The sequence below is a fragment of the Agelaius tricolor genome, unplaced genomic scaffold (assembly GCF_023055355.1).
Source record: "Agelaius tricolor isolate 1412-34295 unplaced genomic scaffold, bAgeTri1.0.p SCAF_16, whole genome shotgun sequence".
In the NCBI taxonomy this organism is placed as follows: Eukaryota; Metazoa; Chordata; class Aves; order Passeriformes; family Icteridae; genus Agelaius; species Agelaius tricolor.
In genome coordinates this window covers 2238803-2264227 of record NW_027269276.1, presented here as the reverse complement: position 1 = coordinate 2264227, position 25425 = coordinate 2238803, and the positions used below count along the sequence as shown (strand labels likewise).

At 48.5% G+C, this 25425-nt stretch overlaps 1 protein-coding gene across 6 annotated transcripts in view; it reads right to left on the bottom strand.

The window, feature by feature from the left end:
• Nucleotides 1-474: 474 nt before the first annotated feature.
• MEGF11 (multiple EGF like domains 11) overlaps nucleotides 475-25425 on the bottom strand; it is a 254494-nt gene continuing 229543 nt past the window's right edge. For 3 of the 6 annotated variants that reach the window (XM_071441164.1, XM_071441163.1, XM_071441166.1), the window contains 3 exons: nucleotides 9389-9445; nucleotides 3197-3403; nucleotides 475-2956 (listed from right to left, as the gene is read on the bottom strand). In XM_071441164.1, the coding sequence (XP_071297265.1) occupies nucleotides 2796-2956; nucleotides 3197-3403; nucleotides 9389-9445 (425 nt within the window). In that variant the 3' untranslated portion in view covers nucleotides 475-2795. The other 3 variants (XM_071441168.1, XM_071441165.1, XM_071441167.1) reach the window with 3 other exon arrangements.

Genomic DNA, 25425 nt, shown 5'->3' with positions numbered 1-25425 from the left:
TCTATAAATTCAGACCTGATGAATTTCCAGCCTCAAATAGCTTATTGAGTGTGCCTTGTCAAATAAGAAGATTACACGCTGGGCTTTAGTTAACAAGATTTTTAGAAATATGAAGCACAAATATTGAAAAGCTTCAGCACGTAGCAGTGGCTGCATTGCCTGGGACTCATTAATTCTGAAGGTGTTTCTGTGGTTTATTCACTGGGCTCCCTGGGAGCTGCTGGGCTGCCTCGTGTCCTGTCCCATTGCTGCGGGGTGACCGTGGTCCCCAGTGTCCACCCAAAGGTCTGGGCACCTGTGAGTGGCCCAGGGCAGTGTCACCACACCTGGTGGGTGTGCAGGGCCTCTTCCAGCTGGGATTGAGCATTCCCAGGAGTCTCACTGAGCTCACCCTGCTGAGGAGCTGGGAGAAGGATGTGCAGAGCCGCTTACCTTTGCTTTACTCCAGCTTGGAATGGCAGCACTGGGTCTTGAGAGCCATCCTGCCAGTTGTGTCCTAGCCTGGTGCCTGGGAGTTTTGGCTGAGGGGAGCAGCCACATCACCTGGAGAGCTTGGATCTGTGCAGGGCTGGAAGTTTGGCTCTGCAAATGAGTACGTTGGAGAACTACGCATTGACAGAAATTCAATTTATTTTGTACAAGGTAGGATACCTTTGCACAGTGAACAAATATATTACAAATCTGTCTTGCCTTAAAAAAGTATTGCCATTTTGGTGCCTGTTTCCTAAGCTAATGCTGCTATACAAGAAGGTACTTTTTTTTTGTTGGTTTTGTTGTTTTTTTTCTTTTCCTGTTAAGCTCTATGCACATCATTGCATTTGGTTTCAAAATCCTGCTTTGAAAAAAAACCAAACCAAACAACTGAGCACATCTCTGCTCTCTGGAGTCTCATTGCAAACTACAGCAACACACAAACGTGGGTCAGGCCAGCAGCTCAGGCTGCTTGTGCTGGGTGCCAAGGTGGGTCCTAACAAGAGTATTCCTTATCCAACTGCCTTTCTCTTGACATTTTTGAGGTAAAACTTTCTATTCATGTATGCAAAATATATTCCTGCTGGGCCTACAAAATAATTGTTTTCTTACATCTCAAATAAGGCTTTCCTGGAAAACAAAATTGCTATTGCTGATCAGCCACGGCCCCCATGCACACATGCAGCATTCGGGAAACCTCGTGGGCAGGATCCTGCAGGAGCCTGGGGGTGTCCTGGGGGTGTCCAGGCTCAGGCTGGGGGTTCAGAGCCAGCCTGACCACCTGGAGAGTGCTGGCTCCCAGGGGCAGAATGCCCAGAGCCAGGGGCTGTGATCCCAGGCATGGGGGCTGAGCCCATGCATGGGGACACAGCTGGATCCCACCACGGTGCTCCAAGGATCTAGGAGTATTCCCAGGGCTGGGATCCAGCTGCTGCCCCCGAGCTGGAGGGCTCCTCTTGCCAGTCCTGACCCTGCAGGTCACTCCTGGGATCGTGCTGTGAGCAAACCCACGGGGCTGGTGTCGTCCTCTTCTGCTTCCATCAGACTGGCGAATGTGCAACAGATTATTTTTTATATTTTAAAGGCAATCAACTTGCTACTTCCACGTTTGCCTAATAAAATTACATACTTAGAGTCAATACTACTTCATGCTCAAAATCTACAAGGAACTAACGGCAAGTACTCTACTTTCTAGGTCAATGGAGATTATAAATTAAAAAAAATATCATGGTGGCTCAGTCCAAAATTTTACCATGGGTCAGACCCTTGATAATTACTTCACAAACAGCTGCTGAAAAAGAAAACCCAGTTCCAGCTCCATTTAATGACATTTCAGGTAGAATCATCAATGGATAAAGTTGCACTACATGGTAATGCACATCAGATTAAGAGGTGTCATCAGTGGCATGCCGAAAGTGAATCATGAGGAGATGGTTTGGGAAGATGGGAGAGAGAAGCCGATGTGGCTCAGCTTTGAGAAAGGAAATGAAACCAGGGCTGGTCTGTGCAAACCTGCAGCGTCCCAGGGCAGGAATTGGAGGGGCAGCAGATTAAATTGCCTGACAGATCTGCTGGATTTATCTACCAAAAGAGAAGCTGCACAAGGAAAATCAAAGCCTACCTGTGTCAATCAACATTAAAAGTGTGGTGAGTGTGAGACCCATTGTGGAAACTCCATTTTTTAGCAAAGATCAGGGGATGTTTGGAAAGATATTAAAAACTGCACAGAAAGTGTCTGTATTAATATTCCTCAACTCAAATTCTCTGGTACTGAATATAGAGATGACAATCTCAATGCTAATTACCAAGCATGATCTGCACAGGTTGCACATGGTGATGGCAGTAAATGAGCTTTCCAGAGAGTGAAATGACAAGTTTCCCTGCTCTCATTCAGAAAAGTGTCCATTCCCATGACAAAGATGAAAATAAATTCCAGCGTATTCCTAGTCACCTTGTTCCTAACAGTAAAAGGTTTCTTGCTGCAGTCAGTAGAAATGTACAGCCTGAAGTCCTTCTACGTAGCATGTTTTTGTGGTTTATTTTACAGCAAAGCCAGGGTTAGAACACGCCACAGAGAGTTTTTGCCTGGAGCATGAAGACACCTTCCTGGGGTGATGTGCTCCAGTCCCACGTGGAGGAGGCTCTCATTAGTTCCAGGTACCCATACAAAAATGTCTTTATAAATAACATCATGCAGCAGCAGCAGTTGGCCCAAGCTGATGTCCTGTAAAGTCCTTGCCAGTCCGCAGGAAAGGAAGGAATGGCTTCTCCTCTGCTTCCTCACAGTCTGTGTTGGCAGCACAGTGCCCAGTGAAGTCCATCCTCTAGGACTGCTTGTCCCAGGAAGGCCCGTGCGTGGGGCTGTGCCGGACGGGCAGCAGGTCGTAGTGCCCGGGAATGTGACTGTTCCTGGGCAGGTCATAGGGGCTCTGAAGGTAGCTGGCACTCCGGCCACGGGTGTCTTGGACTATGCTGACAGTGGGCTCTGGGGGAGCAAGGAGAACTGGGGTGTGGTCACCAGCAGCAGTCCCAAAACTCCTGATCCTCGGGGGTCCCTTCCAGCTCAGGACATCCACCACTGTGGCTCAGCTCACTAAACCAGCCCACCAACGCTCAGGCCTTCCCCCTGCCAGTTCATCCCTGCGCCACGCCAAGCCCAGATCTGTGTGCCAGGAGAGGGGAAACCAGCCTCTGCACCAACCCCCCTGTGCCACCCACTGCTTACCAACTTCGTAGATGTTTTTATTGGCTGTTGATGAAGTTGGCATTTCAGAATACGGGGACTCCCTGTGACCAGGTGATTTCATTTCCACGTAGCTGCTCTCGGAGTGTTTGCAGGTTAAAATGGGGGGGTCTTTAATGGTGGCGTATGGGTTTTCACTGCTGTTCAGGGAACAAGTGCTGGAGCTGCACACAGATTCCTTCATATAATCTGCAAAACAAGAGCAGAGTGGGTGCATTAGGATCATTAGCTTAATTAGGTTAATTACAACTGAGCCTCTGCAGGAAGGCTGGGGGGGACAGGGGGGCAGGGGATAAGGAAGATCCTTGAAGCCTCCAGCACAGACACCCGGTGCTTGTGCTCTGGGTGTTCCAAACCATTGCATCCACCACTCACTAGCAGGAAAGAAATGAAAACCTGCTCAGTACTGAAGGTTTTCCTGTGAGAGGTCCTAGCTGCCGTTTACTGCAATATTTAATTTGAGGTGGCAATCCTTTCCCTCCCTCCCCCTCATTCCTGTGGAGCCGTGTTCATCCCGCTCTGCCCCGCAGGCCCAGGGCAGCCGGCTCTGCAGGCAGGGGCTGCTGCTGGGCCCTGGGCTGCTCAGCCAGCTGAGGGTGAGTCCCGGGGCCTTGGGCACAGCCAGGGCCCTGTGCTGGAGTGCACGATGCTGCCACAGGCTCTGAACTGCACCAGTGCAGCCTCTGCATGTGCAGCCCCAGCCAGTTTCGGGGTTATCCAGCATCCTACAATTGGGGAATGCTTGGGTTTCCACAGAGGAGGACAAGCGTCCATCTGAGCCTCACTTTTGCTCTGCTTTTTCCCCCCTTTGCTGTAGACATCTCCTGCTCCTCTCCCCTGGGCTGGAGAGAAGGTGACAGAGGCACTACTTGGGGAGAACAAGGTTGGCATGAGAGCTGCCCGCTTGGTGACCTGGCTGGGATAGAGCAGCCTGCTGCAAGGTACAGTGCCAGTCTTGCTTTAAAAATAAAAAACAATAGAGAATAAATAGGTCTTAACATTGACATTCAAGAACGTGCCATTGCTGCTGTGTGCATCCTGCTGGGCAGTGCCAGTAATTTAGAATTAGAGCGATGCAATGAAAGATGAGGCATTTTCTTGTGCTGGGTTACAGTACAAAGGCAGATCCTGGTATATATGAAATACTCCCGGTGAAATAGGGGGACTTGCAAAATAGCTGCAATCCCAGCTGCCCCCGCTGTCTAGTATGGGAGACAAAAAGAGAAATTCAGGTTAAGAAATAGACAGACAACATGACATCACTTCTCCAAACCTCGGCTCTGAGCCTGCCAGCCCCGTCCTGCTCCCTCATGTGCCAGGTTTGCTCCACTGTGAGTGATTGTCCCTCCTTCAGCTCTGGGGTTGTGTCTGTATCTGTGTGTCTGTGTGTCCATCACCCCTGGCCTGGTGCCCCTGGTCCTGGGTCAGCCCTGAGGGAGGTGCCAGGTGTTGCCTTTCTGGGCTCTGATTTCAGTGGTACCAACAAGTCTGGAGAGCCCTCAGCTCCCAGGGTCAGTGAAAGCAGCTCACTGGGAAGCTCCACTGCACACAAATAGCTGGGACCATCAGGGATGGGGAGGCTGGCAGAGGCCTGGCACCAGTGCAGTGTTTATTTAGGTAGAAAACTTAGAAACTCCTTGTCTGGCATCAGCCTGGGTGAGATGAGCAGTGCCTTTGCTTCCAAGGGAAACATGCCAGGTTTGGTACATGACAGGAGATGGGAACCAAAGCAACAGTGACATTCCCAGGCTCTTGGCTGCAGGGTTTGTCCCTGCACTGTCACCAACCCCAGCCCAGTACAAGTGAGTGGGAAACTGCCCCATCCCATCCTTCTACAGAGAGATGGGGCAGCCCTGTGAGACCAAAGGCTTCTGCACATGAGTGAGCTCAGTGTTGGCTTTTGCTGTGATGTGACTTAAATCCAGATGTCCCAGTCTGGGATCTGTTGCTGTTAGAGATGAGGAAGCCATAGACAGACAAATGAAAGGCTCATCTTCACCTGCCAGCAGCTCACAGCTCCTGGTGGCTATGCCAGGAACATGGAGCTCGTTAGGAGAGCCTGGACAGCCTCAGGACAGCCTGAGCCAGCTCTGCATTTTAGGGTGAGGCATGTGAAGATTATCTTCAATTTGCTTCTCTATTTCCAGCAGTGCTGCTGAACAGAGGCTTACAGGGTGAAAAGCAGGATTCCCTTTGTGCCCCAACAGCTCCCTGCAAAGTGTTCCCTGTCACACCACGGCTGGGAGGGAGCAAATCAAACCAGAGCTGGGTGTAGATTCAGGAAATGTTGATTATAAAGGATTGCTGGCTGCTACAGCAAAGAGCAGAGTGAGAATTCCTCCTCCTGCAGAGCTGCAGCTGCAGGTAAATAGCTGTGTGGTTTGTTTATTGAATTGGGCACACTGGAGCTGGCAAAGGCAAAAATCCCAGCACATCAGCTGTTTTATTTCATCCAGCTCAGCTACTTTTATCTCCCTAAGCTAAAATCCACCTGTACTGCAGTTAGGGCTGACATTGCCTCCCAGGCAGGTGTCCCTCAGCCCTTCCCTTCCCAGAACCAGTTGGAAGAACCAGTGAATGCCACTCAGGCTGCCCAGACTGGTTTGGCCTCTCCCAGGAGTTGCCTTTTCCCAGGAGATGTTGAGAAACAGCGTGCCTGAGACCATTCCTGCTGACGTAAACACAGCTCTGTGTCTGCCTGGGACCAGACCTTTGCTTGGGACACAATATATTTTCTGGAGCACCAGTGGATGTTTGGGATTCTGGGTACACCAGGGAGTCATTAGCCCTCAAGAAACATTATGTGCAAGATCATGGAGGATTTAACTCTGAAGGCTGTAGAGTTATTTGTTATTAAGGTAATTTGGGGATAATTAAGAAGTCTGGCATCAATTGTCAAATTTTGTTTCATGAATTAATTTATGCAGAACAAACATATTTAGAGATTCTAAGCCCGCGGTGCTGCAGCCACGTGTGAGCCCTGGCTGTGCTGACTCCTCATCCCTCCCTGCTGCAGGGTCCAGCTCTCATGGAGGTGAAAGCTCTGCCCCACAGTGCTGGGGCTCACTGGAAGCACTCAATCAGCTGGACTCCAGAGAAATATTGGGAATATGCTCTAATTTTGAAGTCCCTGCCTTCTGTGTTGCCTGGATACCAATCACCAGACCTTTGGAGGGTTTATTTTTGTTAGCAGGGACTGGAAACGTCCCTCCCCCAGACTGGGTTCCTCTCTTGTGTCCTAAATTTCCCCTGGCACGCTGCAGACAAGCCTTGGATGCCCCAGCCAGGTGGGAGTGCTGAGGGGAGGTGCTGTGCCCTGGTCGAAGGTGCTCTCCTGTTTAACCCTTGTTGGGATGAAGCGTCTGTGCTGGCTGCTGTCCCTAACCTGGCCAGCCCTGGCTGCTGCAGGGACAGGGACACAGCGAGGGCCCCTTGCTGCTTCTCAGAGAGCCACAGGAGTGGGGACACATCCTGTACAACAGCCAGGGGAACCTCTCTGAGCCCAGCCCTGCATCCCTGGGACCACTGCTTCTCTCTGCTGGGGCTTTCCTGGCTCTTCTGCAAAGCATGGGTGTTTTTCCTTAAAATGCTTGTGCCCGAGGTCACTTCATTCCATCAGTGCAGCACTATTCATTTAAAAACCAAACCCCTAAAACCAGAAGGACTCAGCTGAAAGGAAGAGCTCAGGAATGGCATCACTGAGCACCATGCACAGGAAAGAAACTGCTCAGAAACCTGCTCTGAAAACCCTGTGCCTGGTGAGCCCCTGTCACCAGGTGCCACAGGGCTCAGGGCTGGCACTGGGACAGCCAGTCCCTCTCTGCTGCTGTCACCCTCTGGCCTTGACACCTGGCAGCCCCAGATACCTGTGCCCACCCCTGGAGCTCCACAGCAGCTCAGCCACCACAGCCCTGGTGCCAGGCTGCACAGGTGATGCCCCTCTGCTGGTGCCAGGCTGCACAGGGGCCACCCCTCTGCTGGTGCCAGGCTGCACAGGGGCCACCCCTCTGCTGGTGCCAGGCTGCACAGGGGACACCCCTCTGCTGGTGCCAGGCTGCACAGGGGCCACCCCTCTGCTGGTGCCCTGCTCTGGGCACAGCCCCCAGCTCTGGTCTCCTCAGGCAGCTGGGGCAGCAGGAGGTTGCCCAGGTTCTCCACAGCCTGGCCTCAGCCTCAAGCCCCCTGTGCCCCTCCCTGCAAGGCTCTGTCTGGTCCAGAGACCACTTCCAACTGCAGGACAGGCTGCCCCCAGGTAGACCACACTGGTGGGAAAAGACATGGTTTTAAATTGGATGAAAGAAGCTAAAAACCAGGCACCTGCCTGCCAAGGTTTTTTGCTGACAGAATCCAATTGTTTGGGACTGGGAATTTCTTCCTCTCCATTTTCTGAGGAATGTGGTGAGTCAGGGCCTGGCAGGGCAAGGAGAGCTCACCCTGAGCATTGGGCACATTCCCAGCTCCTCCTGGGAGATTCCCCTGGCACTGCCTGAGCCCAGGAATGGGCCTTCAGAGGGGCCTTGGGAACCTGCAGCCTGCTTCTGAGAGGGTAAGGCAGCTTCTCAAAGGCAGCTGCTTCTGAGAGCCCTCAGCTCCTAAGTGCCTGCAGGTGAGCTCCCAAACGTACCTGGGAAGCCAGGTGTGCCCCTGTGTCCCTGCCAGTGCCAGCCCTGCCTGCCTGAGGCAGCTGAGCAGCCACAAAGAATTCCAGCTGTGGCTTCTGAGTCTGATTTTTCAATTTATAAAGAGATAAACATGTAAAGGAAACGGTTCAGAACCTAAAAATTAAGGGAAATATGTAGCAGCTGAAAATGCACTTCACTGTTCTCTGTCACTGTGATTCTTTTTCCTGCCCCACTGGTCCCTCTGGGGTGACTGTGCCCATGGATGGGAGTTCCTCTGCATGTGCTTAAGGTATCTTTAAACTTTGTAAACACAGTAAGTTAGTTTAAACTGAGGAAGTTAATAGCTCCATGTACGGGGAACAACTAGCTCTATTATAATAAGATTTTTCTTTTGAAAAAGGGAATCATTGAAGTAGCTGAAACCAGTGGATTGAGTATTTTGTATATCATATGTCATATATATCATATATATACATAATCCATTCAATATTTTTACTTTAGCTTTATCCACAAAGACTTGGTTGTTGGTTCTTGGTTTCCTTTGGTGATTCTGTGTGGTAAGGTGATGTTCTACTAATATTGCATCCCTGTCTTTTGAAAACAGCAGCTACAAAGTGAATCTTGATCTCTAGGCCTGGCTATAAGCTGGTTAATGCTTTTTATGTGAAATAGCTTTTGATATTCCTTGTTGGCCGAGCCCAAGGTGTGGCTCTGGAACACCTGAGCCATGGCAGAGCAGGGGTCTGGCAGCAGCCCCAGGGCACTGCAGGAAGAGGCTGGGTGGTGTTTCCCTCCTTGGCTCCCTGAGGGACATTCCCAGGCCTAGTTCAGATCCAGGACCTGGGCCTGAAAGCTGCCTATTCCCCAGGAGACAGATTCCTTGCTCCATCTTCTGGAGCACAAGCTCAGTGAGCTAAACCCCAGCCCAATCTGCCAGGAGCTGTGGGAACCACTGTGCCAAGTGTACCTGTGGTCCAGATGGAACTGGAATATTGAGAATGTAAACGTGGAGCAAAGTGAAATGTAAAACTCTGGGCCCTGTGCTTGTGACTCATCTGAGATCCTGTTTAAACTGCCCTGGAGTCAGTGCCCACAAGTGCTGGTGCCAGCATGAGGGGACCTCAGCCTCAGGGAGGGCTCTTGTCAGCTCTGCTCTAAATCCCTCTCAGCAGAGGGCACGAGCAGGAGGAGCTTCTTTCCTTGGGGCTTTCCTTTAGCTCAGCCTGGCCCGAGCCAAGAGCAGGGAAATGCAGCACTGTGCCACCAGCAGCTCCCCCAGAGCCCCTGTGGCTGGTGGGTCCTACCTGAGTGTGCCCTGGGCAGCTCCTCCTGCCCCTCCTGCCCTGAGCTGAGCCCTCCCTTTCTCCCTGTGCTGCAGAGCCCGTGGCCCTGGGAAGCTTTGGATCCATCATCCATGGCCCAGGAGCGCTGGGAGCCAGGCAGGCAGCTCAGGGGGTGCTGGCTCTGTCCCTCCCTGCCAGGCTCCTATCTCACCTCTTCTAGGACACCCTCCTCACACCTGGGCAGGGTTCTGCAGCTCTGGATACCATACCTTTGAAGCTTTTTTCCATTATGTATGTGTTCTGACGTCTATCCATCCCACAAGCACCTGCATAAAAATGATATATAATGGAAAACAAATAAATATTTATGTAAATTGGATTGCTTTGACTACTGAGCAGCATATATTCTTCCCTCTAAATTGTACATCAAGGCCCTCATTTAGGGAGGCTCTTAAGCACATCCTCAGCTGTAAGCACACACTCAGCTCCAGTGGGGAGTCTGTGCACGCCTGGAATTATGCATGTGCTTAAGAGTTTCCCTGGAAGGGAGAGCTCTCTGCAGCAGGGTTACCAAGAACTGCCATCCATCAGGAGATCAGGATAAAAACCATCTGCTGAGACATTCATTACTGGAATGGTGTGAAAGAAGCCTGAGACATGCCCTTTCAAATCTGAGTCTGCAGGTTGTGCTGCAGCACTCTGTGACTAATTTTAGGCTTTGTTTTGTTTGTGGAGAGTGTATTGTTTAACTCACAGCCTTAGACTCTAAGGTGTGCACCATCTTCTTAAATTACCTACCATCACTTTTCTGGTGAATTTGCACAGTTCAGTGACTGATGTGACAACAGTCCCTAAGTGACCACAGTGCTCTGACAGTGCAGCACCAGGAGCAGAGCTGACAGCCAACAATTCTGCCTTGTGCAGCTCCAGAGGAACTCACTGTTCCTCACAGGCTGAGACAGAAGGGGATGGGGACCTTTTCCATTTTTACTCCCGCAAATTACCCTAGATATCAATCAAAAGGAAAATCTAATGTAAGCCTTTAAATCTTTTTAGCTATAGAGTCTGGTATTTCCTATTGACTGGGACAATCAATACAGATTTGGTTACTGAGAAACGTCCTTGTGGCCTATGGGATTCCCAGGCAAGTAACTCAGTTACACTGGGAAAAGAGCCCCACAGACAGCGTGTCCCAGAGGTGTCCCAGCTATTTGTCCTTGTGTGTCCTCTGGTCTCTGCAGAAGAGTTGTCATGGCTGTGGCAATGCTGTACCAGCCCCCTTTTCATGACATCTTCATTTTTTTTTGCTAAATAAGAGAAATGACTAGATTAGACAATAAATGTGTTACTGGCACATCAAAGACAAACCAACCCTTTGCTCTGGTTCTCAGTGCCCATCCCTGAGCACAGGAAGGGGGCTGGTGGCACCAACTGGCTCCCTGGGATGGGGCTCTTCTGGCCATCAGTGACCCCCCAGTCCATGTGAGCACCTCCTGCTTTGTTTTCACCACAATCCAGTTCCCAGACTCACCCTGCTGCACAGGGCAAGGCAGACTGGGAGCTTTGGGCAGCTCTGTCCCAGAGCAGGATGAGCTCTGTGCTCTTTCCCTGCTGTGTTCTGAGTCAGAGCCAGGAGGATGGAGCCAGTTCATCCCTTGGCCCATGGCCACAGGGCTGGGGCTCCCCAAGGCCAGCCCTGGGGATCACATCCTCCTCCTGCCAGGGCTGAGCAAACCTCCCAGGGCAGCAGTGCCCAAGCAGCACCTGGGGCTCACTGACCCCACAGAGCAAGGCTGGAGGAGCACTGGAGAGCTCCCAGGGCAAGGGGCTGCAGCCATGGAGAGGCAGTGGCAGGGAACAAAGGGACCAGGCTGACCCCTGGGGAGGTGCATTGCCCTTGGGAGGGCCACACAACCCCACAAAGCCCTTCCCAACCAAAAATTCCCAAAATTCCTCCTTTAGTTTTCTCTTTTATCTGCTATAATACCATGGGTTTATGACCCATTTTTTTGTATTCACTGAGTTCCTTGGGAGGTGAAATGAATAAAAGATACATTATTTTTTAAACTGCAAACGTAGTTAATGTGGAAAAGTCCTAAACCAGCCAGGGATCTGGCACTTCAGGAAAGTCCAGGTTTAAGTTTGAAGCTAAATTATCTGCTGGGGTGAAATCAGAGTCTCAGCTGGAAATAGTTTTGCACACCTTTTGGCTTTGAGAAGAAAGTGAAGTCAGCTGTGAATCAAACTTATAGCCTTTGGTCCTCTGGAATAAATGCAGCTTTGAGTCACTCACGATGTGCTGCAAATCCCACTTTAGTGTCTGCATCCAGGACTGCTGTTAAAAAAGCATCAGAGATAAACCCAGCCCTGCCTGCAGCTGCTGTGGCCAGTGCTCCAGATAACGAGACAAGAACCTTTCCTGAGCTCAGGTGAGTGCTTTGGGAGTTTCCACCTGCTTGGGATGTAGCTGGAAGCTGGGCTCTGCCACTGCCCAGTGCAGGCTGGACTAGAGCAAGAGGATTACTCACAGGGCAAACAACTCCAGCTCTGTAACTCAGGAGAGAGAAAATGCAAGGACAAGCCATTCCCCAAACAAGGACCAGGCTGCCTTGGGCAGGCATGACACAGGAAGGTGACAAAGCCTCTTCCTGGCACCACAGAGTCCCCAAACTCTGACGTCTCAACCCCATGTCCATGGGAATTACTTGTGCTCCTCCCCAGACTCCACTGAACACAATCAGCTCTCTGAAATCCTGGAGTTTGAAGCTGACAAACAGATGTGCAGCAGTAAAACTACAGGCTTTGTCCTTGCATTTCCCACTTGGAAAGAACAAGAACTTGGAAAAGTCCTGCTAAACAGGTAAAACACCTGCAGTCTGGTAAGATCCACTGCAATTAAGAAAATCCTTATCACTGCAGGTTTGAGGAGATGAGTGTTCAAGTTAATTTTGGTGTGGATATTCTTACAATTTCCATTCCCCAGCTCTAATTCATGTTTAGGACACCTGCAGTTTCTAAGAGGGCTGTGGACATTTCTGGGAGCCTGGTTCTCCTCATCTGCTGGGTCCCATCCTTTGGGCTCCCCAGAGGAGTCACTGGCTGAGGAACCAGTGGAGACTTTCCATCCATTCCTAATTTCTCTTCCACTTCCCTCTCTCTTCTTAGCTGGCTCCCACATTTGCTCCCTGTGACAATCCATGGGGTCACAGCAGAGGAGTTGGGCAGTTGTCCTCTGCTATTTTTAACTTTTTAACTGAATCCAGCCCTGCCCAAGGCTTGGCTGCTCTTCCAACACATGAGTTGGAACATCTGTGTTACGAAACTAAGGCTGACCATGGGATCAGAAGGTGGAACAGGTTTTTAACTGTGGTACTTCCATGCTTGACGATGTTTAAAGTCAAGATTCCCTGGGTGACCTTATTAGACTTTTATTTTATGTTTATAATTCAAAGTTGAAGATTTAAACTATCTTCTGAAATTTTCATGAGAGGAACCTGCAGCTTTTATTGCACAACAGTAATACCAAGAAGTGAAAACTTTTTATTTGCATGTAAAAACAGCCTTGATCTGAGCAAGGATTCAATGTTGTGACAGTTGACAGCATGAGCAGGCATTAATTCTGGTACTGAGAAGAAAGGAAAAAAAATCTAATTTTCATCAATTAGTTTGAAAAAAGAAAAAAAGTTATCTTGGATGCAAAATGCTAGGGGAAAAATTGAGTGTTTTGCTGGAAGCTCCTTAGCTAAAGTATTTATCACTTCTAGATCATTCTTGCTGCAGAGGAATTTAGCATTGTTTGTGCTGGTAAAATAAAATGCGTGAATGCAGAAGAGAGGTGGCACATGGGGAGCTCAGGACAGCACAAGTTAAACACAAATAAAGCAAATAGTGTGCAAAAAAAGCAGCAAAATAATAAAAGGAAAATTGATGTGGTTTGAGAAGCATTTGGAAACCCTCACACACACAGCCACCTCCTTGTCACATACAGATGAGCACAACAGTGGTTCTGCAGCTTATTACACAGAAAACATTAATGGTGTTAAGGATGAAAAGATTTGCACTGAAGCTTGACAGGTTTGTGATTTTCCTGATGCAGGGAAGAGTTATCTTGGAGTGAGGCACGGCCTGGGCCCAGGGCAGGGTGTGATGCCTGGTGCTGCCCTGTGTTCATTCCTTTGCCATGTGAGCTGTGAGATAGTTGACCTTAAAAATCCCATAATACCCCCTAATGCTGCACTTTCCCTCCTCCTGCATATTTTCAGTGAGATGTTACTAATCCCAGGAAAGGAAAGGGCAAAAGCTTTGGGCCACTCACGAGCCAAACCCAGAGTGCTCAGATAGGAAAACAAATAGCATCCAAAGCACTAAATCTGGGCAGGATTTGAGCTAAGAGCTGCTAAAAACCCTGTTAAAAGTCAAGCCAGGAAGAATAAACTCAGAACAGGCAATTACACTTCACTCTTGGCTTGGTTGCACTGGCTGGTGGTTCAGAATTGCCACGGAATGATTTACTGGGAGATAATGGAGCATTGCACACCCCAGCTCCCACAGAGGCTCCACACCTTCATCAAGATGCCACTATTTAGTGCTAAGCTTTATTAAGCATGAAAGGAAAAAAAAAAAAAAAGCCAAATTTGAATTTTTAATGTCCTGAGTTAGTCCTTAAAAAACATTTATAGAGAAGATGATAGTGATCCAACACAGCAACCTTGGAAGGGAGACTAAAATGAATATTGACTTTGCTTTCCCAGCCTGTGGTTTGTGGTAAAGGAAACAATTTTTAATTCTCTATCTTTCACTACTGGCAATTCTGATTGTGAACTAAAGACAACACCAATATTCCTCATTATTGTTAATGCCTTTATGAAAGGCTGATTTGGATTTGGAATTGCTCTAAAGTCTACTAAAGTGATTAAAGTGTTTAAAAATTACTGACCTAGTTCATTCAGATAGCTGTAGGGTCTCCAGTCTGCAGTTTCTCTGTCAAGGATTTTGTTACTGAGCTGTTCAAAAAGTATGATAATGGGTTAATGCTGGAAGAGACAGACAGTTCCCACCCCAGACTACAGCCCAAGGATGTCAGGAATAAAAATGGGAGGTGACTCCTGCCTTGGCCTCAGCATCTCAGCCCTTTATCTGTGTGAGTTGGACAGCTGTTCACTAGCATTAGGGAAAATCACAAAGGAAAGTCACTTCACCAAGCCATGAACACAAACATGCTGGAGAGCACAGGATTTCCTTTGGAACCACGACTGGGGTGCCTGTGGATGTGGGGTGACACTCCAAAGTACCCCATGGAGATGGATGGATCACACCCCTACACTGCATGCACAGAGGGGCTGCCTGGAGCTGGGGGTGCACTGACAGGAGGTGCAGGGGCCACGAGTTCTCTCAATTCAAGGAAAATCACTTTGGCAATGATGGAGCACAAAGGCCCCTGTGCATCTGCCAGCAAAGAGGAGAGTCCAGGGCTGCCCTGCAGGTGCTGCTGCTGGGACAGCACCTCCCAGAGTGTGCAGTGAGAGGAGAGGAGCCTCTGCACGGCCCCACTGCGCTGGGACAGATGAGTGGTCACCAGCTGAGCCCTGCAGGGCGGTCTGGCAATAGCTGTAGCTGCTAAAACTGCTGAGCTTTCCTCCTCACATTGTTCCCTTGAAAGCCACACCTGCTGGAATACGGCTGGTCCAGAGGAAGTGTCAATTCAAGAGCAAATCCCAGCCTTGTTTCTGAAAAGGGATGAAGCCATCACTGCCCTCCTGTGTCTGCTTCCAGACTGGGAAGCCTCCTGCTGTGTTTGGAAGCATTCAGCTCAGCTATTTTACTGGATTTACAAGAAAATGCTAAACAAAAACGAGGTTAAAATTGAAAGAGAGTATTCAAAATTGCCACAACATTTCATCTTTCCTGATCTACCATTCTTTTTCGCTTAGCTGTCTTAATAGGTTTTTAGACTTGGAACAAAACCCTCCACTGATGTGTTGATGCCTACTGGGATATTGAATCCCAGCTGGGGCCCAGCACCCACAGCCACATTCCAAGGGCATTTGCTCCCCTCCACAGTCCCTTCCAACAGCCCTCAGTGCTGCTGCCACCCCACCTTGGGCTACAGCATCCTTGTGCTGTCCCTGTGCCTGCAGTGCTCCCGCTGTCCCTGGCACTGAGGAAGCTCTGCAGGAAATCAGGAGAGCCCAGGAGTCATTTCCTGATCATCCAGCAGCTCCCTGTGCTTCCCAGACTGGGAATGGACACACAGACAGCAGAGGCAGGGATGGATGGATGGATGGATGGATGGATGGATGGATGGATGGATGGATGGATGAGGGAAGGGATGGATGGATGGATGAGGGAAGGGATGGATGGATGGATGGATGGATGAGGGATGGATGGGGCAGTTGGACAGCCCAGCAGGGGCATGAAGAGCAGATCCATTTGGAATGTGGTCACTGGGAGGAATTCAGCCCTTGGCACCATCAGTTCTCCTCAGCAGAGCTCACAGCTTCATTCTTCTCTTCAAAACTTGCAGCCAGAACACAAATGCTGATTTTTCAACCCAGCTGCACCACTTAGAGCGCATTTATTAAAGTCTTGGGGTTTCTATTAAAAGATGTGGCTTTGCAGGATTTATAAATCAGCTCACAAACCTAAAATTTTGGCATGAAGAGCTACGGGCTAGAATTGATTTTTTAAATGAAATGATTTGGGGACATTTCTAAGTTTTTCTGAATGCAATTTTCCTGAATGTGATTATAGCTGTCTCTTTGTGCTACTATCATTTCTTAGCACACTATAATTTGTTAACTTTTTTTTTTTAAGATAGAAAATACTTCAATTTTTACTGTGAAGCAAAATTGCTTTTCTGGAGGAAGAAATCCTTCATAGTAAATTTATCCATTAAAATTCCAGGCTGGTAATTTTAGCAATTTGGTTAAAACTACCTCATATCTGGCAACGTTTCCTTTAAGATCAACGAGATACCAGCCTGAGTAAACAAAGTCATTATCTGCCTGTCTGAAACAGCTGGATAGATGACAGTGGCCACTTGATCACCACCAGCCATTTGTCAATGCCCAGGTTTTTAAGTCTATGGTGATTAGGCAAAGAAATGCTGGCAGGAATTCCATCATACCTTTATCCTGCAGGAGTGCAATCAATAATTTGACATTTATTTCCCTAAATACTGACTTCAGATCTTCCTGGTCCAAGCTTGTGCTGCTCAGTTTTAGATGCCCATCCTCAACGTGCTGCAGCCATTCTGTATTTGCAGTCCTCCTTTTTCTTGGGCAAGTTTTAGTCAGAGATACTTAAATGGTACTTTCTGTACTGAATGCCTTTTTATTAGCTGGGTGACATCCAGTCAGACCATTTCCAGTGACCTCTGTTTTGCATCTTCTAATTTTATGTGAAGTCTTTGGTAGAATTTAGGACTTCCTTTAATAGATGTGAAACTGCTGGCTTTAAAAAAATCAGGACACCTAATAGCAATTGATTTTTATGATGTCTGTAGAAACCAACACCTGGACTTTTGCTGTGATGCTGGAAGGGAATGAAGGTGGAATTATGAGCTTTGCAAAAGCTCAAGGTGAGAATCCTCCATTTTGCAGCAGCCTCATCTTTTACACAGAGTATTCTTCATGAACTTTGCAGAGCTTGGTAAGAGAGATTTGTTTTTACTTCATGTACTTAGTTCAAAAACTCAGACACAAAGCTGGCATTACAGCCCTGAGAGGGATTCTGTGAGTGGTCTTGCCAAACACCCTCTGCACAAAACAGGTCCTTGGCATCTGAAATCTGGTCTGTGGTTCAGCAATGAGAGCTCTGATCTGAAGACACAGGTATGGAGGTATGTAATCTCCATTTATCTGCTTTGGAAATTTGTGGTAATTCTGTGGCAAAAGGTCCTTGGTAACTTGCAGCATCATTACTAGCTGGTGCTGCACATGTCATGAGAAAAAAGGCCAAACCTACTTGTAGGAGCTCATAAACAAAGGTCAAGGTTTGGCTTCAGTTAAAGTCACAGTAAAACATCTCTTGGCTCCAATGGTTCCAGCAGTTCCCCCGAGCTGACTTGCCAAGCTCTCTCCCATGGGAAGAGCAATTACTTGTGGCAAAGTGCTGGGAGTTAAAAGCCTGCACCGAGATGCTGGAGCCACCTCCTGAACCTCAGAGCTGCAGATCCACTCTTGGGGTCCTTGCACAGAGATGAAGCTCAGCCCTGCAAGCTCCTGCTGGCACCTGGCACAGGCTTGGGGACAGGACTGCAAGGGCTTGGATCCCCCAGTCTGTGTGTCCAGCTGCCTTTTACTGCAAACACCCAGGCACACAATCCCTCAGAGAGCTGATCAAGCTCCATTTTAACAGTAATCAGATTTCTTTGTCCCATTAGTCTTCCTGGGAAGCTATTCCAAAATCTCACTGATCTGGTGGTAGAAATCTAATTTCCAGCTTCGATGCATTCATGGCCAGTTCATCCTCATTTGTTCTCGAGCCAGCTCTGTCATCTCACTTAAATAGCTCTCCTCCCTCCTCGTGTTTACCTTGCTGTATTTATAGATGGCAATCATGCTCCCCCTCAGCGTTCATTTTGCCAGATAAAAGCAGCCAAGCCTTTTTCAGTCTCTTCTGATAGGCTCCCCCTTATCCTCCCACTTGTTTTCCTCCTGCCTGTGTTCCAGTCTGTGCTCCACTGGCACAACCCCAGCCCCAAACACACTGGGGAGGGTTTGATGCCTCCACTGGTGCTTGTCTCTCAGCAGCTCCAATGGTTCACCTTCAGGACCTGAGCAGTGGCCAAGTGTGTGTCTGGCAGAGGGGGCGTGAGGAGGTGAGATCCTTCCCCCGGCTGAAACCTGGCCCTGCTCCATCCTGTGCAGACAGAGCCGTGTCACAAACTGTCCCCAGTGCAGGGCTGGGCCCTTCAGCTCCTGCTAAAGCCTCACCCACCTCCTTCCCTCCAGAGGTGCCACCCTGGGAGCTGCAGCAGGGTCAGTACACAGTGCTGGCAGCCCCCAGGCAGGGATCCTGGAGATAGGAGAGGAGAGCAGGAAGGAAACAGGAATGACATGTGTAGGGTTGGGGGAGAAAAGAGAACAGGAACAGGGACATGGGAAATAAAAAAGATAATAGAGTGGAGAGATCACCAAGAAAAGAGGGGAGAAAAGGCAAGACACAGAAAGAAAGGGCAGGGAAGCACAGGAGAGAAAATTCTCCCCAAACTGGAGGAGGGCTCCCAGCTGTCCTGCCTGTGTGCTTTGCCCAGCCTCTGAGACAGGAATGGCTCCAGCCCAGCGCCCCCAGGCCTGATCTCCTTGGAGCACAGGGAGGAAACACATCCCGGGTCTGGCTCAGCACTTCAGACATTCCTCTGCTATTGTTTTTTCATTTTGCATCTGCGCTGGCTCCTTTGTGACCCCAGCTGGCACTCCAAAGAAATGAATCCTCCAAGTACAACTTGTGCACATTTCTCTGCAGAAAGTGAGAATGGCACCAGGCAAACTGATTTGGAAATGAACTCGTTAAGGCAGCTATTAGGGCTTTATATGCTCCTTTGTCTTACTTGGCTGCAGAGCTGCAGACAGACAAAGTGTATTTTTGGCCATCCTCAGCTATTCAGCACTGCAAAGCATTCTCATTAATAAGTGAGATGGTGGGAGATCTAAAGGCAATATCAGGCCATATATTTTGATAAATACCCTGAAAATACCACTTCTATTGGTCTTTCAGTGATTATCAGGACAACCTGACTGACTACAATGGCCAGAGCTGCAGCAGGGGGAGCAGCTTCCAGGCGAGTCCCAAAGCACCACGTGGGGATTAAACCTTTCCAGCAGCTTAATTTTTGAAGTAGTTCTGTGAGAAGATGGCACTGCAGGCTGGGAATCCAGGATAGGTGCTGGCTTTGACCTTTTCTGAATTGATTTAAATTTTTGCAAAAGGATTAGTGGTCCAGACGGACACTCATCCTAAATTTGACATTATGAGCATTTGCACTTTCAATTTGGGGAGCAAAAATTCATGATGCAAGGGGACCATCTACATCAAAAAACATATTTACACATCTGTCTAAGCATTTCTCTGAGAAATCTCTGGAGCCAGCCTTTTTATTACATTTTAATGAGATTTTCTTTTAACAACTAAGAAATTACTTACAGGAGCACATGTAGAGATATTTTTGCCTGTCCTGTACAATGCTGTCTTTTTTGCATTAATTTTGATCATATGGCATTCCAGTGAATAGTTACATTTGGATTAAGGTGACACAGCCTGAAATACCATCATTTTTAAAGCTGACAACCTTGATGAAATCAACTGCATTTCCTTTCTGCCCTGCTCCCTCTGCTTTGCCTCACCTGGGCTTATTAAGGCTCCAAAGGAGGAGCTGTTTTACCATTTCCCACATCTAAATTTACTGCTAAAGTGCTGAATTGAGTCAGTGTTGTTCATGAATGGTCTGAGGGAATCAATTGCAACAAATGATAAGGGAAGTGCTCCAGGATGTTCCAGTGAGAGGGTTGGAATAGCTCTGCTGGAGAGCCAGGAGTGACAGCAGAGCTCCCAGAATGTCCCTGCACGAGTCCTCAAAAGCACTCCAGGGACCTTCTTGCACCTTTCTGCTTGTCTGTGTCAGCAGGGAATTTGTGTGTCTGATGTGGGAAACAATGAAACAGCAAAGAGAGATTACTGATTAATGCTTCATTGATTTACTGGTGTTGTGTTAAAGGATAATGATATTTATTGAGATATTTATCTCTTCTGAGAAGCAAGCATACCTCAGAGTTGCTAAGACACCAAGCCTTGCTGACCCAGACAGGGTGAGACTCCAGTTCCCATTCCCAGAGACTGGGAAGATACAGGAAGGGGAAATCCAACCTTTCAGTGTCTGGGACATCAGGAATGCTACCCTGGAGTTTGAAGTAGTGCTGGCAGACAACAGGGCCCCAGAGGCATTGCTCTGCTTGATTTCCTTGAACTGATAAGAACATTGCTGCACTGGGGTGGGGTAATATCTACCTTCCAGGAGCTGTTTCCATCCAGATTACTGGGAAAGAAGCGTGAAGTCACCCCACATGAGAGAGTGTGGTAGCTTGGATTGGAAAAACAGTGAACACTGCTGCTACCCTGGGATATATCTGGGAAGAAAACAAGTCAGCACAAAATACTTTGGAAGCCACAACAGTTCTTAAGAAACTGAAAACATGGTAGAGACAATCTAGTTTAGGAATCTTTGTTGGAGTACTGGGTGTTCTAAAACATCTGCAGATGCAATCTATCCTGCATTATGGTCTGAAGCTCTTGACTATTAGCATTAAGTATAAGAGAAAAAACCAAAATACTTTAATAATACAGTGTTATCTTCTTGAAGGTGTTAATAAAGTCATTCCTGACAGTCCAGCTGCTTTGCAGGTGAGGGGAGGGAGGCAGAACTCAGGAAATGCATGGGCTGCAACACAGCTGCCTCCTTGGTTTAAGCTATGGAAGAGCCCCTGGGCAGTCTTGGATTTGAAACAAATGAAACCTTTTTGTTACAAAACCTGGAGTAATGTTAGAAATCAAGGTGCTATAACTGTACCAAGGAGTCCAAAACGCTTTCTATTGTGTGTAAAGGCTTTTCAAAAACCAAAGCTGGAGCCCTGAAAGGCAAACCTGGGCAGTTACATTGTATGCTCAGAGACATTTTATCTATTTCCTCAATTTAAGTTATAAACACATTTACCAAGCAGAATAATTTACCAAGAAAAGCATCATATTTATAGTGGCAGTTCTAATGAAAACATCAATCCCAATCTGGTTCCAGCTGCATAACAAATAGGTACATGTTTCAAAGTACCATCAGGAGAAGAGATGGAAAATTCCAACTGGAGCAGCATCATTTAAACAAGGAGGCCCTGTAAGGAGCAAATGAAGGGGCTTTGCTAAGGCATGGGCTCAAAGTGCAGGCAGAGAGGGTGGTTGTGGGGAGCACCTTCATGTCAAAGGGAAATGAAGTGCTGGGCTGGCTGCTTGAGCCCATCTCCACCTTTCCTGGAGCCTGGCAGCCGTGGGTGAGGAAGGACAGGGACCTGGGGTCCCCAGCCACCATCACCTCCTCTCCTTGCCCTCTGCATCCGCCTCACTCTGAACATGCACTTTGCTTTGCTGACATCTTGTGGAGATCTAGATTGAGCCTAATTTACTGCAGAATATCCTGTTTCCAAGAAGTGGGTTTATCTGCAGGGTGTCTCTTACATAAGGGCTGTGGCTCAGGGCTCAGGGGAAGCTGCTCCTGCATGTGCAGCTCTGACCAAGCACTGCTTTTCTGCTGAAACATGCAATGAGATTTTCGAGGTCAGCTCTGTTTTGTGGTAAGTGCAGAGCCTTTGAGTCCCAGCTGTTTTGCAGAGTTGCTGCTGACAAATGATCTCAGATCAGGATGTGATTCCAGAGCTGAAGCCTTTGCATTGAACATCTGTCAGCCAGGCTGCCAGGGCTCTGCCATCTCCCCCAGCTACAACTCTGTGACCTTCACCATCAAACCAACAGGAAACACATCTCTCTTGGGTCTGCCAGTGGGAACTGGGGCTGGAACCCACCCCTCATGTCAGTGTGTGCCCCCCACCAAACAGCCTTGAGCCTGCTCAGGGGCCTTGGCTCAAGGGCCCCTCCTCCCTCCCCACAGCTCATGGTTCCAGTTAAACAGGACACTTGGATCTGTGTCTCTGTGCTCTGAGAGTGTTGGTGGAGTCACCTCTGCCCTCTCCCTTCCCTTACCCACTGGCTGTGGGCCAGGAGCAGCTGAAGGAAGAGCAGGACCCTGTGGCTCTGCAGTGGGGTTTGAGGTCCCCACCGATGTCACCGGGAGCCACCTGAGACAAGGTGAGTTCTAAGCTGGCTGGAGCTTGTTCTCTGCACCCAAAATGAGCTGCAATAAACCTCTACCAGAGTGCTCTACTACTTAGCACAGTGTTGAATTAATGATTCTGAGCTTGTACACATCCCCCAAAATCCTTTTCTTCCCCCCCTTGCACGCAGCAGCCTGAACTCAGAATTACTCCTGCTACACAGTTCCCTCTGGTTGATACTTAAGTAGCCACCCAGGCTGATTTACCTTGATAGCACAGTCCATTTTCTACACATTTATTCATGAAGCTCTTGTAACTGCTGGCTGGAAATACATCAAATACAAATCTAATGCTATCCCTGTTTAAAAACAACCAACAACAACAACAAAAAACCAAAAAAACCCAAAAAAACAAAAAAAAACCCAAAAAACCCAACCCACAAAAAATCTCTCTATTCCCAAAGGTGAGAATTTTATTCTGGTCTGAACAGTAAGGAAAGACTTAAATGCCTAAAGGGAATTAGACTGAGCTCCTGCTCTGAGCCTGGAATCTGGGGTGCACAGAGAGCATCAGTCCCCATTCTGCAGGACAGTATTGTGGAAACTGGGCACCAGCCCAGCCTCAAAAAAGGGAATAAGTGAGCACTCTGCAGTAAATACAAACCCAGACTTCTCAACTGCTAAATGGAGCTGCTTCCTTCTCTTTGTGTGGGTCTTCTCTGCCCACACAGTGTCAGGGAGACGGCTGAAGGCTCCAAACAGGAGGGTTCACTCTGCCACCTCCCACCACCCATCATCTGCAGATCATTTCTGGAAGTCTCTTGTCTAGGCTTCAGGATCCATGATGCTTTATTTGTGTTAAGCTTTGCTTAGCTCTTGGCTCTCAGCAGAGGATTCACCCCTATCAGAAAGTTTGCTAAGACCTTGACAAGACCTCAAACATCAGTTCAGCCCATGGCCAAGTCTTTGTGAAAGTCCCACGAAGGAATCTCTGCTGTTCTCCAGCACTGCCACACAGTTTTCCCTTCTGGCCCCATCTCCTTGAACTAAACAACCTGCACTTCAAAATCTTTTTTGGATGTAGGGCATTCTCGGGCTGGGGAGCACCATTTTGATTTTAGGCTTATTTGGGAAAATTTGCTCTTGGATCCATGTGCTGTGGATAAGCCCTGCCAGAACAGGTGGTTTTCTTCTCCTCTGGCTGCTGGGAAAAGTGTGTGTTCTGCTGCCACATCCTTCATCCACAAATGCAAAAGAGTCCAAGGGCTGCTCAGGGGGTTCCCTTCCCTTTCCTCATAATCTCTCTCAAACATATGCATGGATTATCAGCCTCACAGGAGCTGATGACCTAAAGAACAAAAACATCCTCCAGAAATAAATGTGCTGGAGGAAATTGCTGCCTGCAGGAGCTAGGGATCTGTGTATGTGACTCTATTCAGAAACAGCACCACCATCACCCAAATAAGAGTAAACAGGCACAAGAACAACTGGTGATTCAGGAGAGCCATAATGTTACAGCCCACAGAGGGCTGGATGCTGCAGCCATCCAGGTGAAATTCTTGCCAAAGTACATGGGTTTACATGGGATTATATCCATTGGACAAGCACATCTCCATGGTATTCTGCCTTTAATCCACAAACAAACCTGCAGGTGAAGGCTGGAATCCCTGTTCCCTCTGTGCAATATTGCTGCTGATGCCTTGGGAAGGCTGCGCTGGAGCAGAGGCTGGGCAGAGCTCCAGAATAAAGCAGGGATTCATTCCAAGCATCTCCTCCATGGATCCACCTTGGGCAGCACCAGAGCCCAGCCAGGCCTGCACCCAAGATGAACCCAAATGGCCCCAAAATGCACGGCCGGGCACGGGCTCTGTCCCTGGGATCAGTTCTGCTCCATTTGCACCTTGCAGTTCATTGTCCCATCCCAGCTTTAGCCCCTGCAGTCCCACCCTGCTTGTTTTTCTCTCTCCAGCCCACGGGGTTTGTGCTCTTGGGGCTGAGGTTTGGGTCATTTGTCCTTGGTGCCCAGCTGGAGCAGGAATTGTTTTGTGTCCCTGCTCTGTGCACAGAGCTCACCATGCCCTGATGTGAAGCTCAGAAGTACAGACTAAAGCAGCACAGAATGTGAAAAATATAAAATCTAAAACCTGAGGCATCACTGGTGTCCTTCAGCATCCTCTGTAACACACCTGCCCTCAGACACACACGTGTTCTCTTGCCAGCCACATATTCCTTTTCTGTGAGCTTGTCTCGTATCCACCTCTCCTCTTTCTGCTGAGGGAGGTGCACATCAGCACCTTTTCCTGCCCCTCTGCTCCATGGAAGAGAAGCAGCATTGGTAAGGCCAAACTTGGGGCAGTTACTGAAAGTCTCAGCAGGAGAATGTACTGGAGGACAATCAGGATTTGGCAGGGAGTTTTCAGAAGCTCTTGTCTAGAATTTTTAAATGCCCTTCTAAAAAGGGCAAAACCCAAAACTTGAAACAATGCTGGTACCTGCAGGCAATTTATAATGAGCTGAAGATGGAGCAGTGTGTTTCTATCTTCTTAATCTTCCTCTGCAAGCTCAGATGGCAGAATTTTCCAAGGGGAAGGAGAAAGAAAACTGTCCTTGTGACCTCCAGAAAGAGATGCCTGACCCCACTCTGCTGCAGCCTCCTGAGTGATCCAATTTCTATTGCTAGAAGGACTGCACAAAGAAAGTAAGAGGAAAGAAAAGGCCCAGTCTCTGCATCCCCATCACTGACTGAGTGGAACAGGAAAGAACCATTATCCAATTCCTTTCTAGAGAAGCCCATGAAACCCCCCTGACCTGGTGCTGTCTGAGTTTGAGGATCTGGTATTCAGGGTTTTTACAAACTGACCTGACACAGAGCAGCAATGCCACAAGGGCCAGAGCTAAACTCCCAGTCCAAGGACCAAAAGAGAGCCCAGGTTCAGTGCAGATGAGGGATGTGATCCCTCAGCTATTTAGGATGGGCAGCTTAAGCAAGAGCCAGCAAAGCTAAAATTCAAAAATAAGAAGGAATGAAAGGAGCTCCATGATAATTTCTCCCCCCATTTGTAGATATCAGAAGAAGGAATGCTCTACTGAGTGTTCTAGATATAAAACTAGTCCATGGTGTTCAGCAGAGAGCCCGTGATGTGGGACACACCATGGCAGGCAAACGTCCCTGGCACGAGGACTGAAGTCACTGTGCCATGAGAAGCTCCATGACTGAGTTCCAGGTATTACAGCAGCCAGACATCACTATCATTGGCTTAATGGGAGAGGCTCCTTCCAGGCAATCTTTGGCAGGGAAGTCCATAAAAAGCTTCCAGCTGTGCCACCCTGAGACAGCAGAGAAGCCAAAAGGCCTCGTACATTTAGAGTAAAAAGCAGAAAGAAAAAGGCACTGCAGGCCTGGGGAAGCAGAGCTGCTGGCCAATCTCTGCCCGCCCCAGGGCATTGTATTTACCTGGACTTGGAGTTTCAGCCATTTAAAAGGAAGAGAAC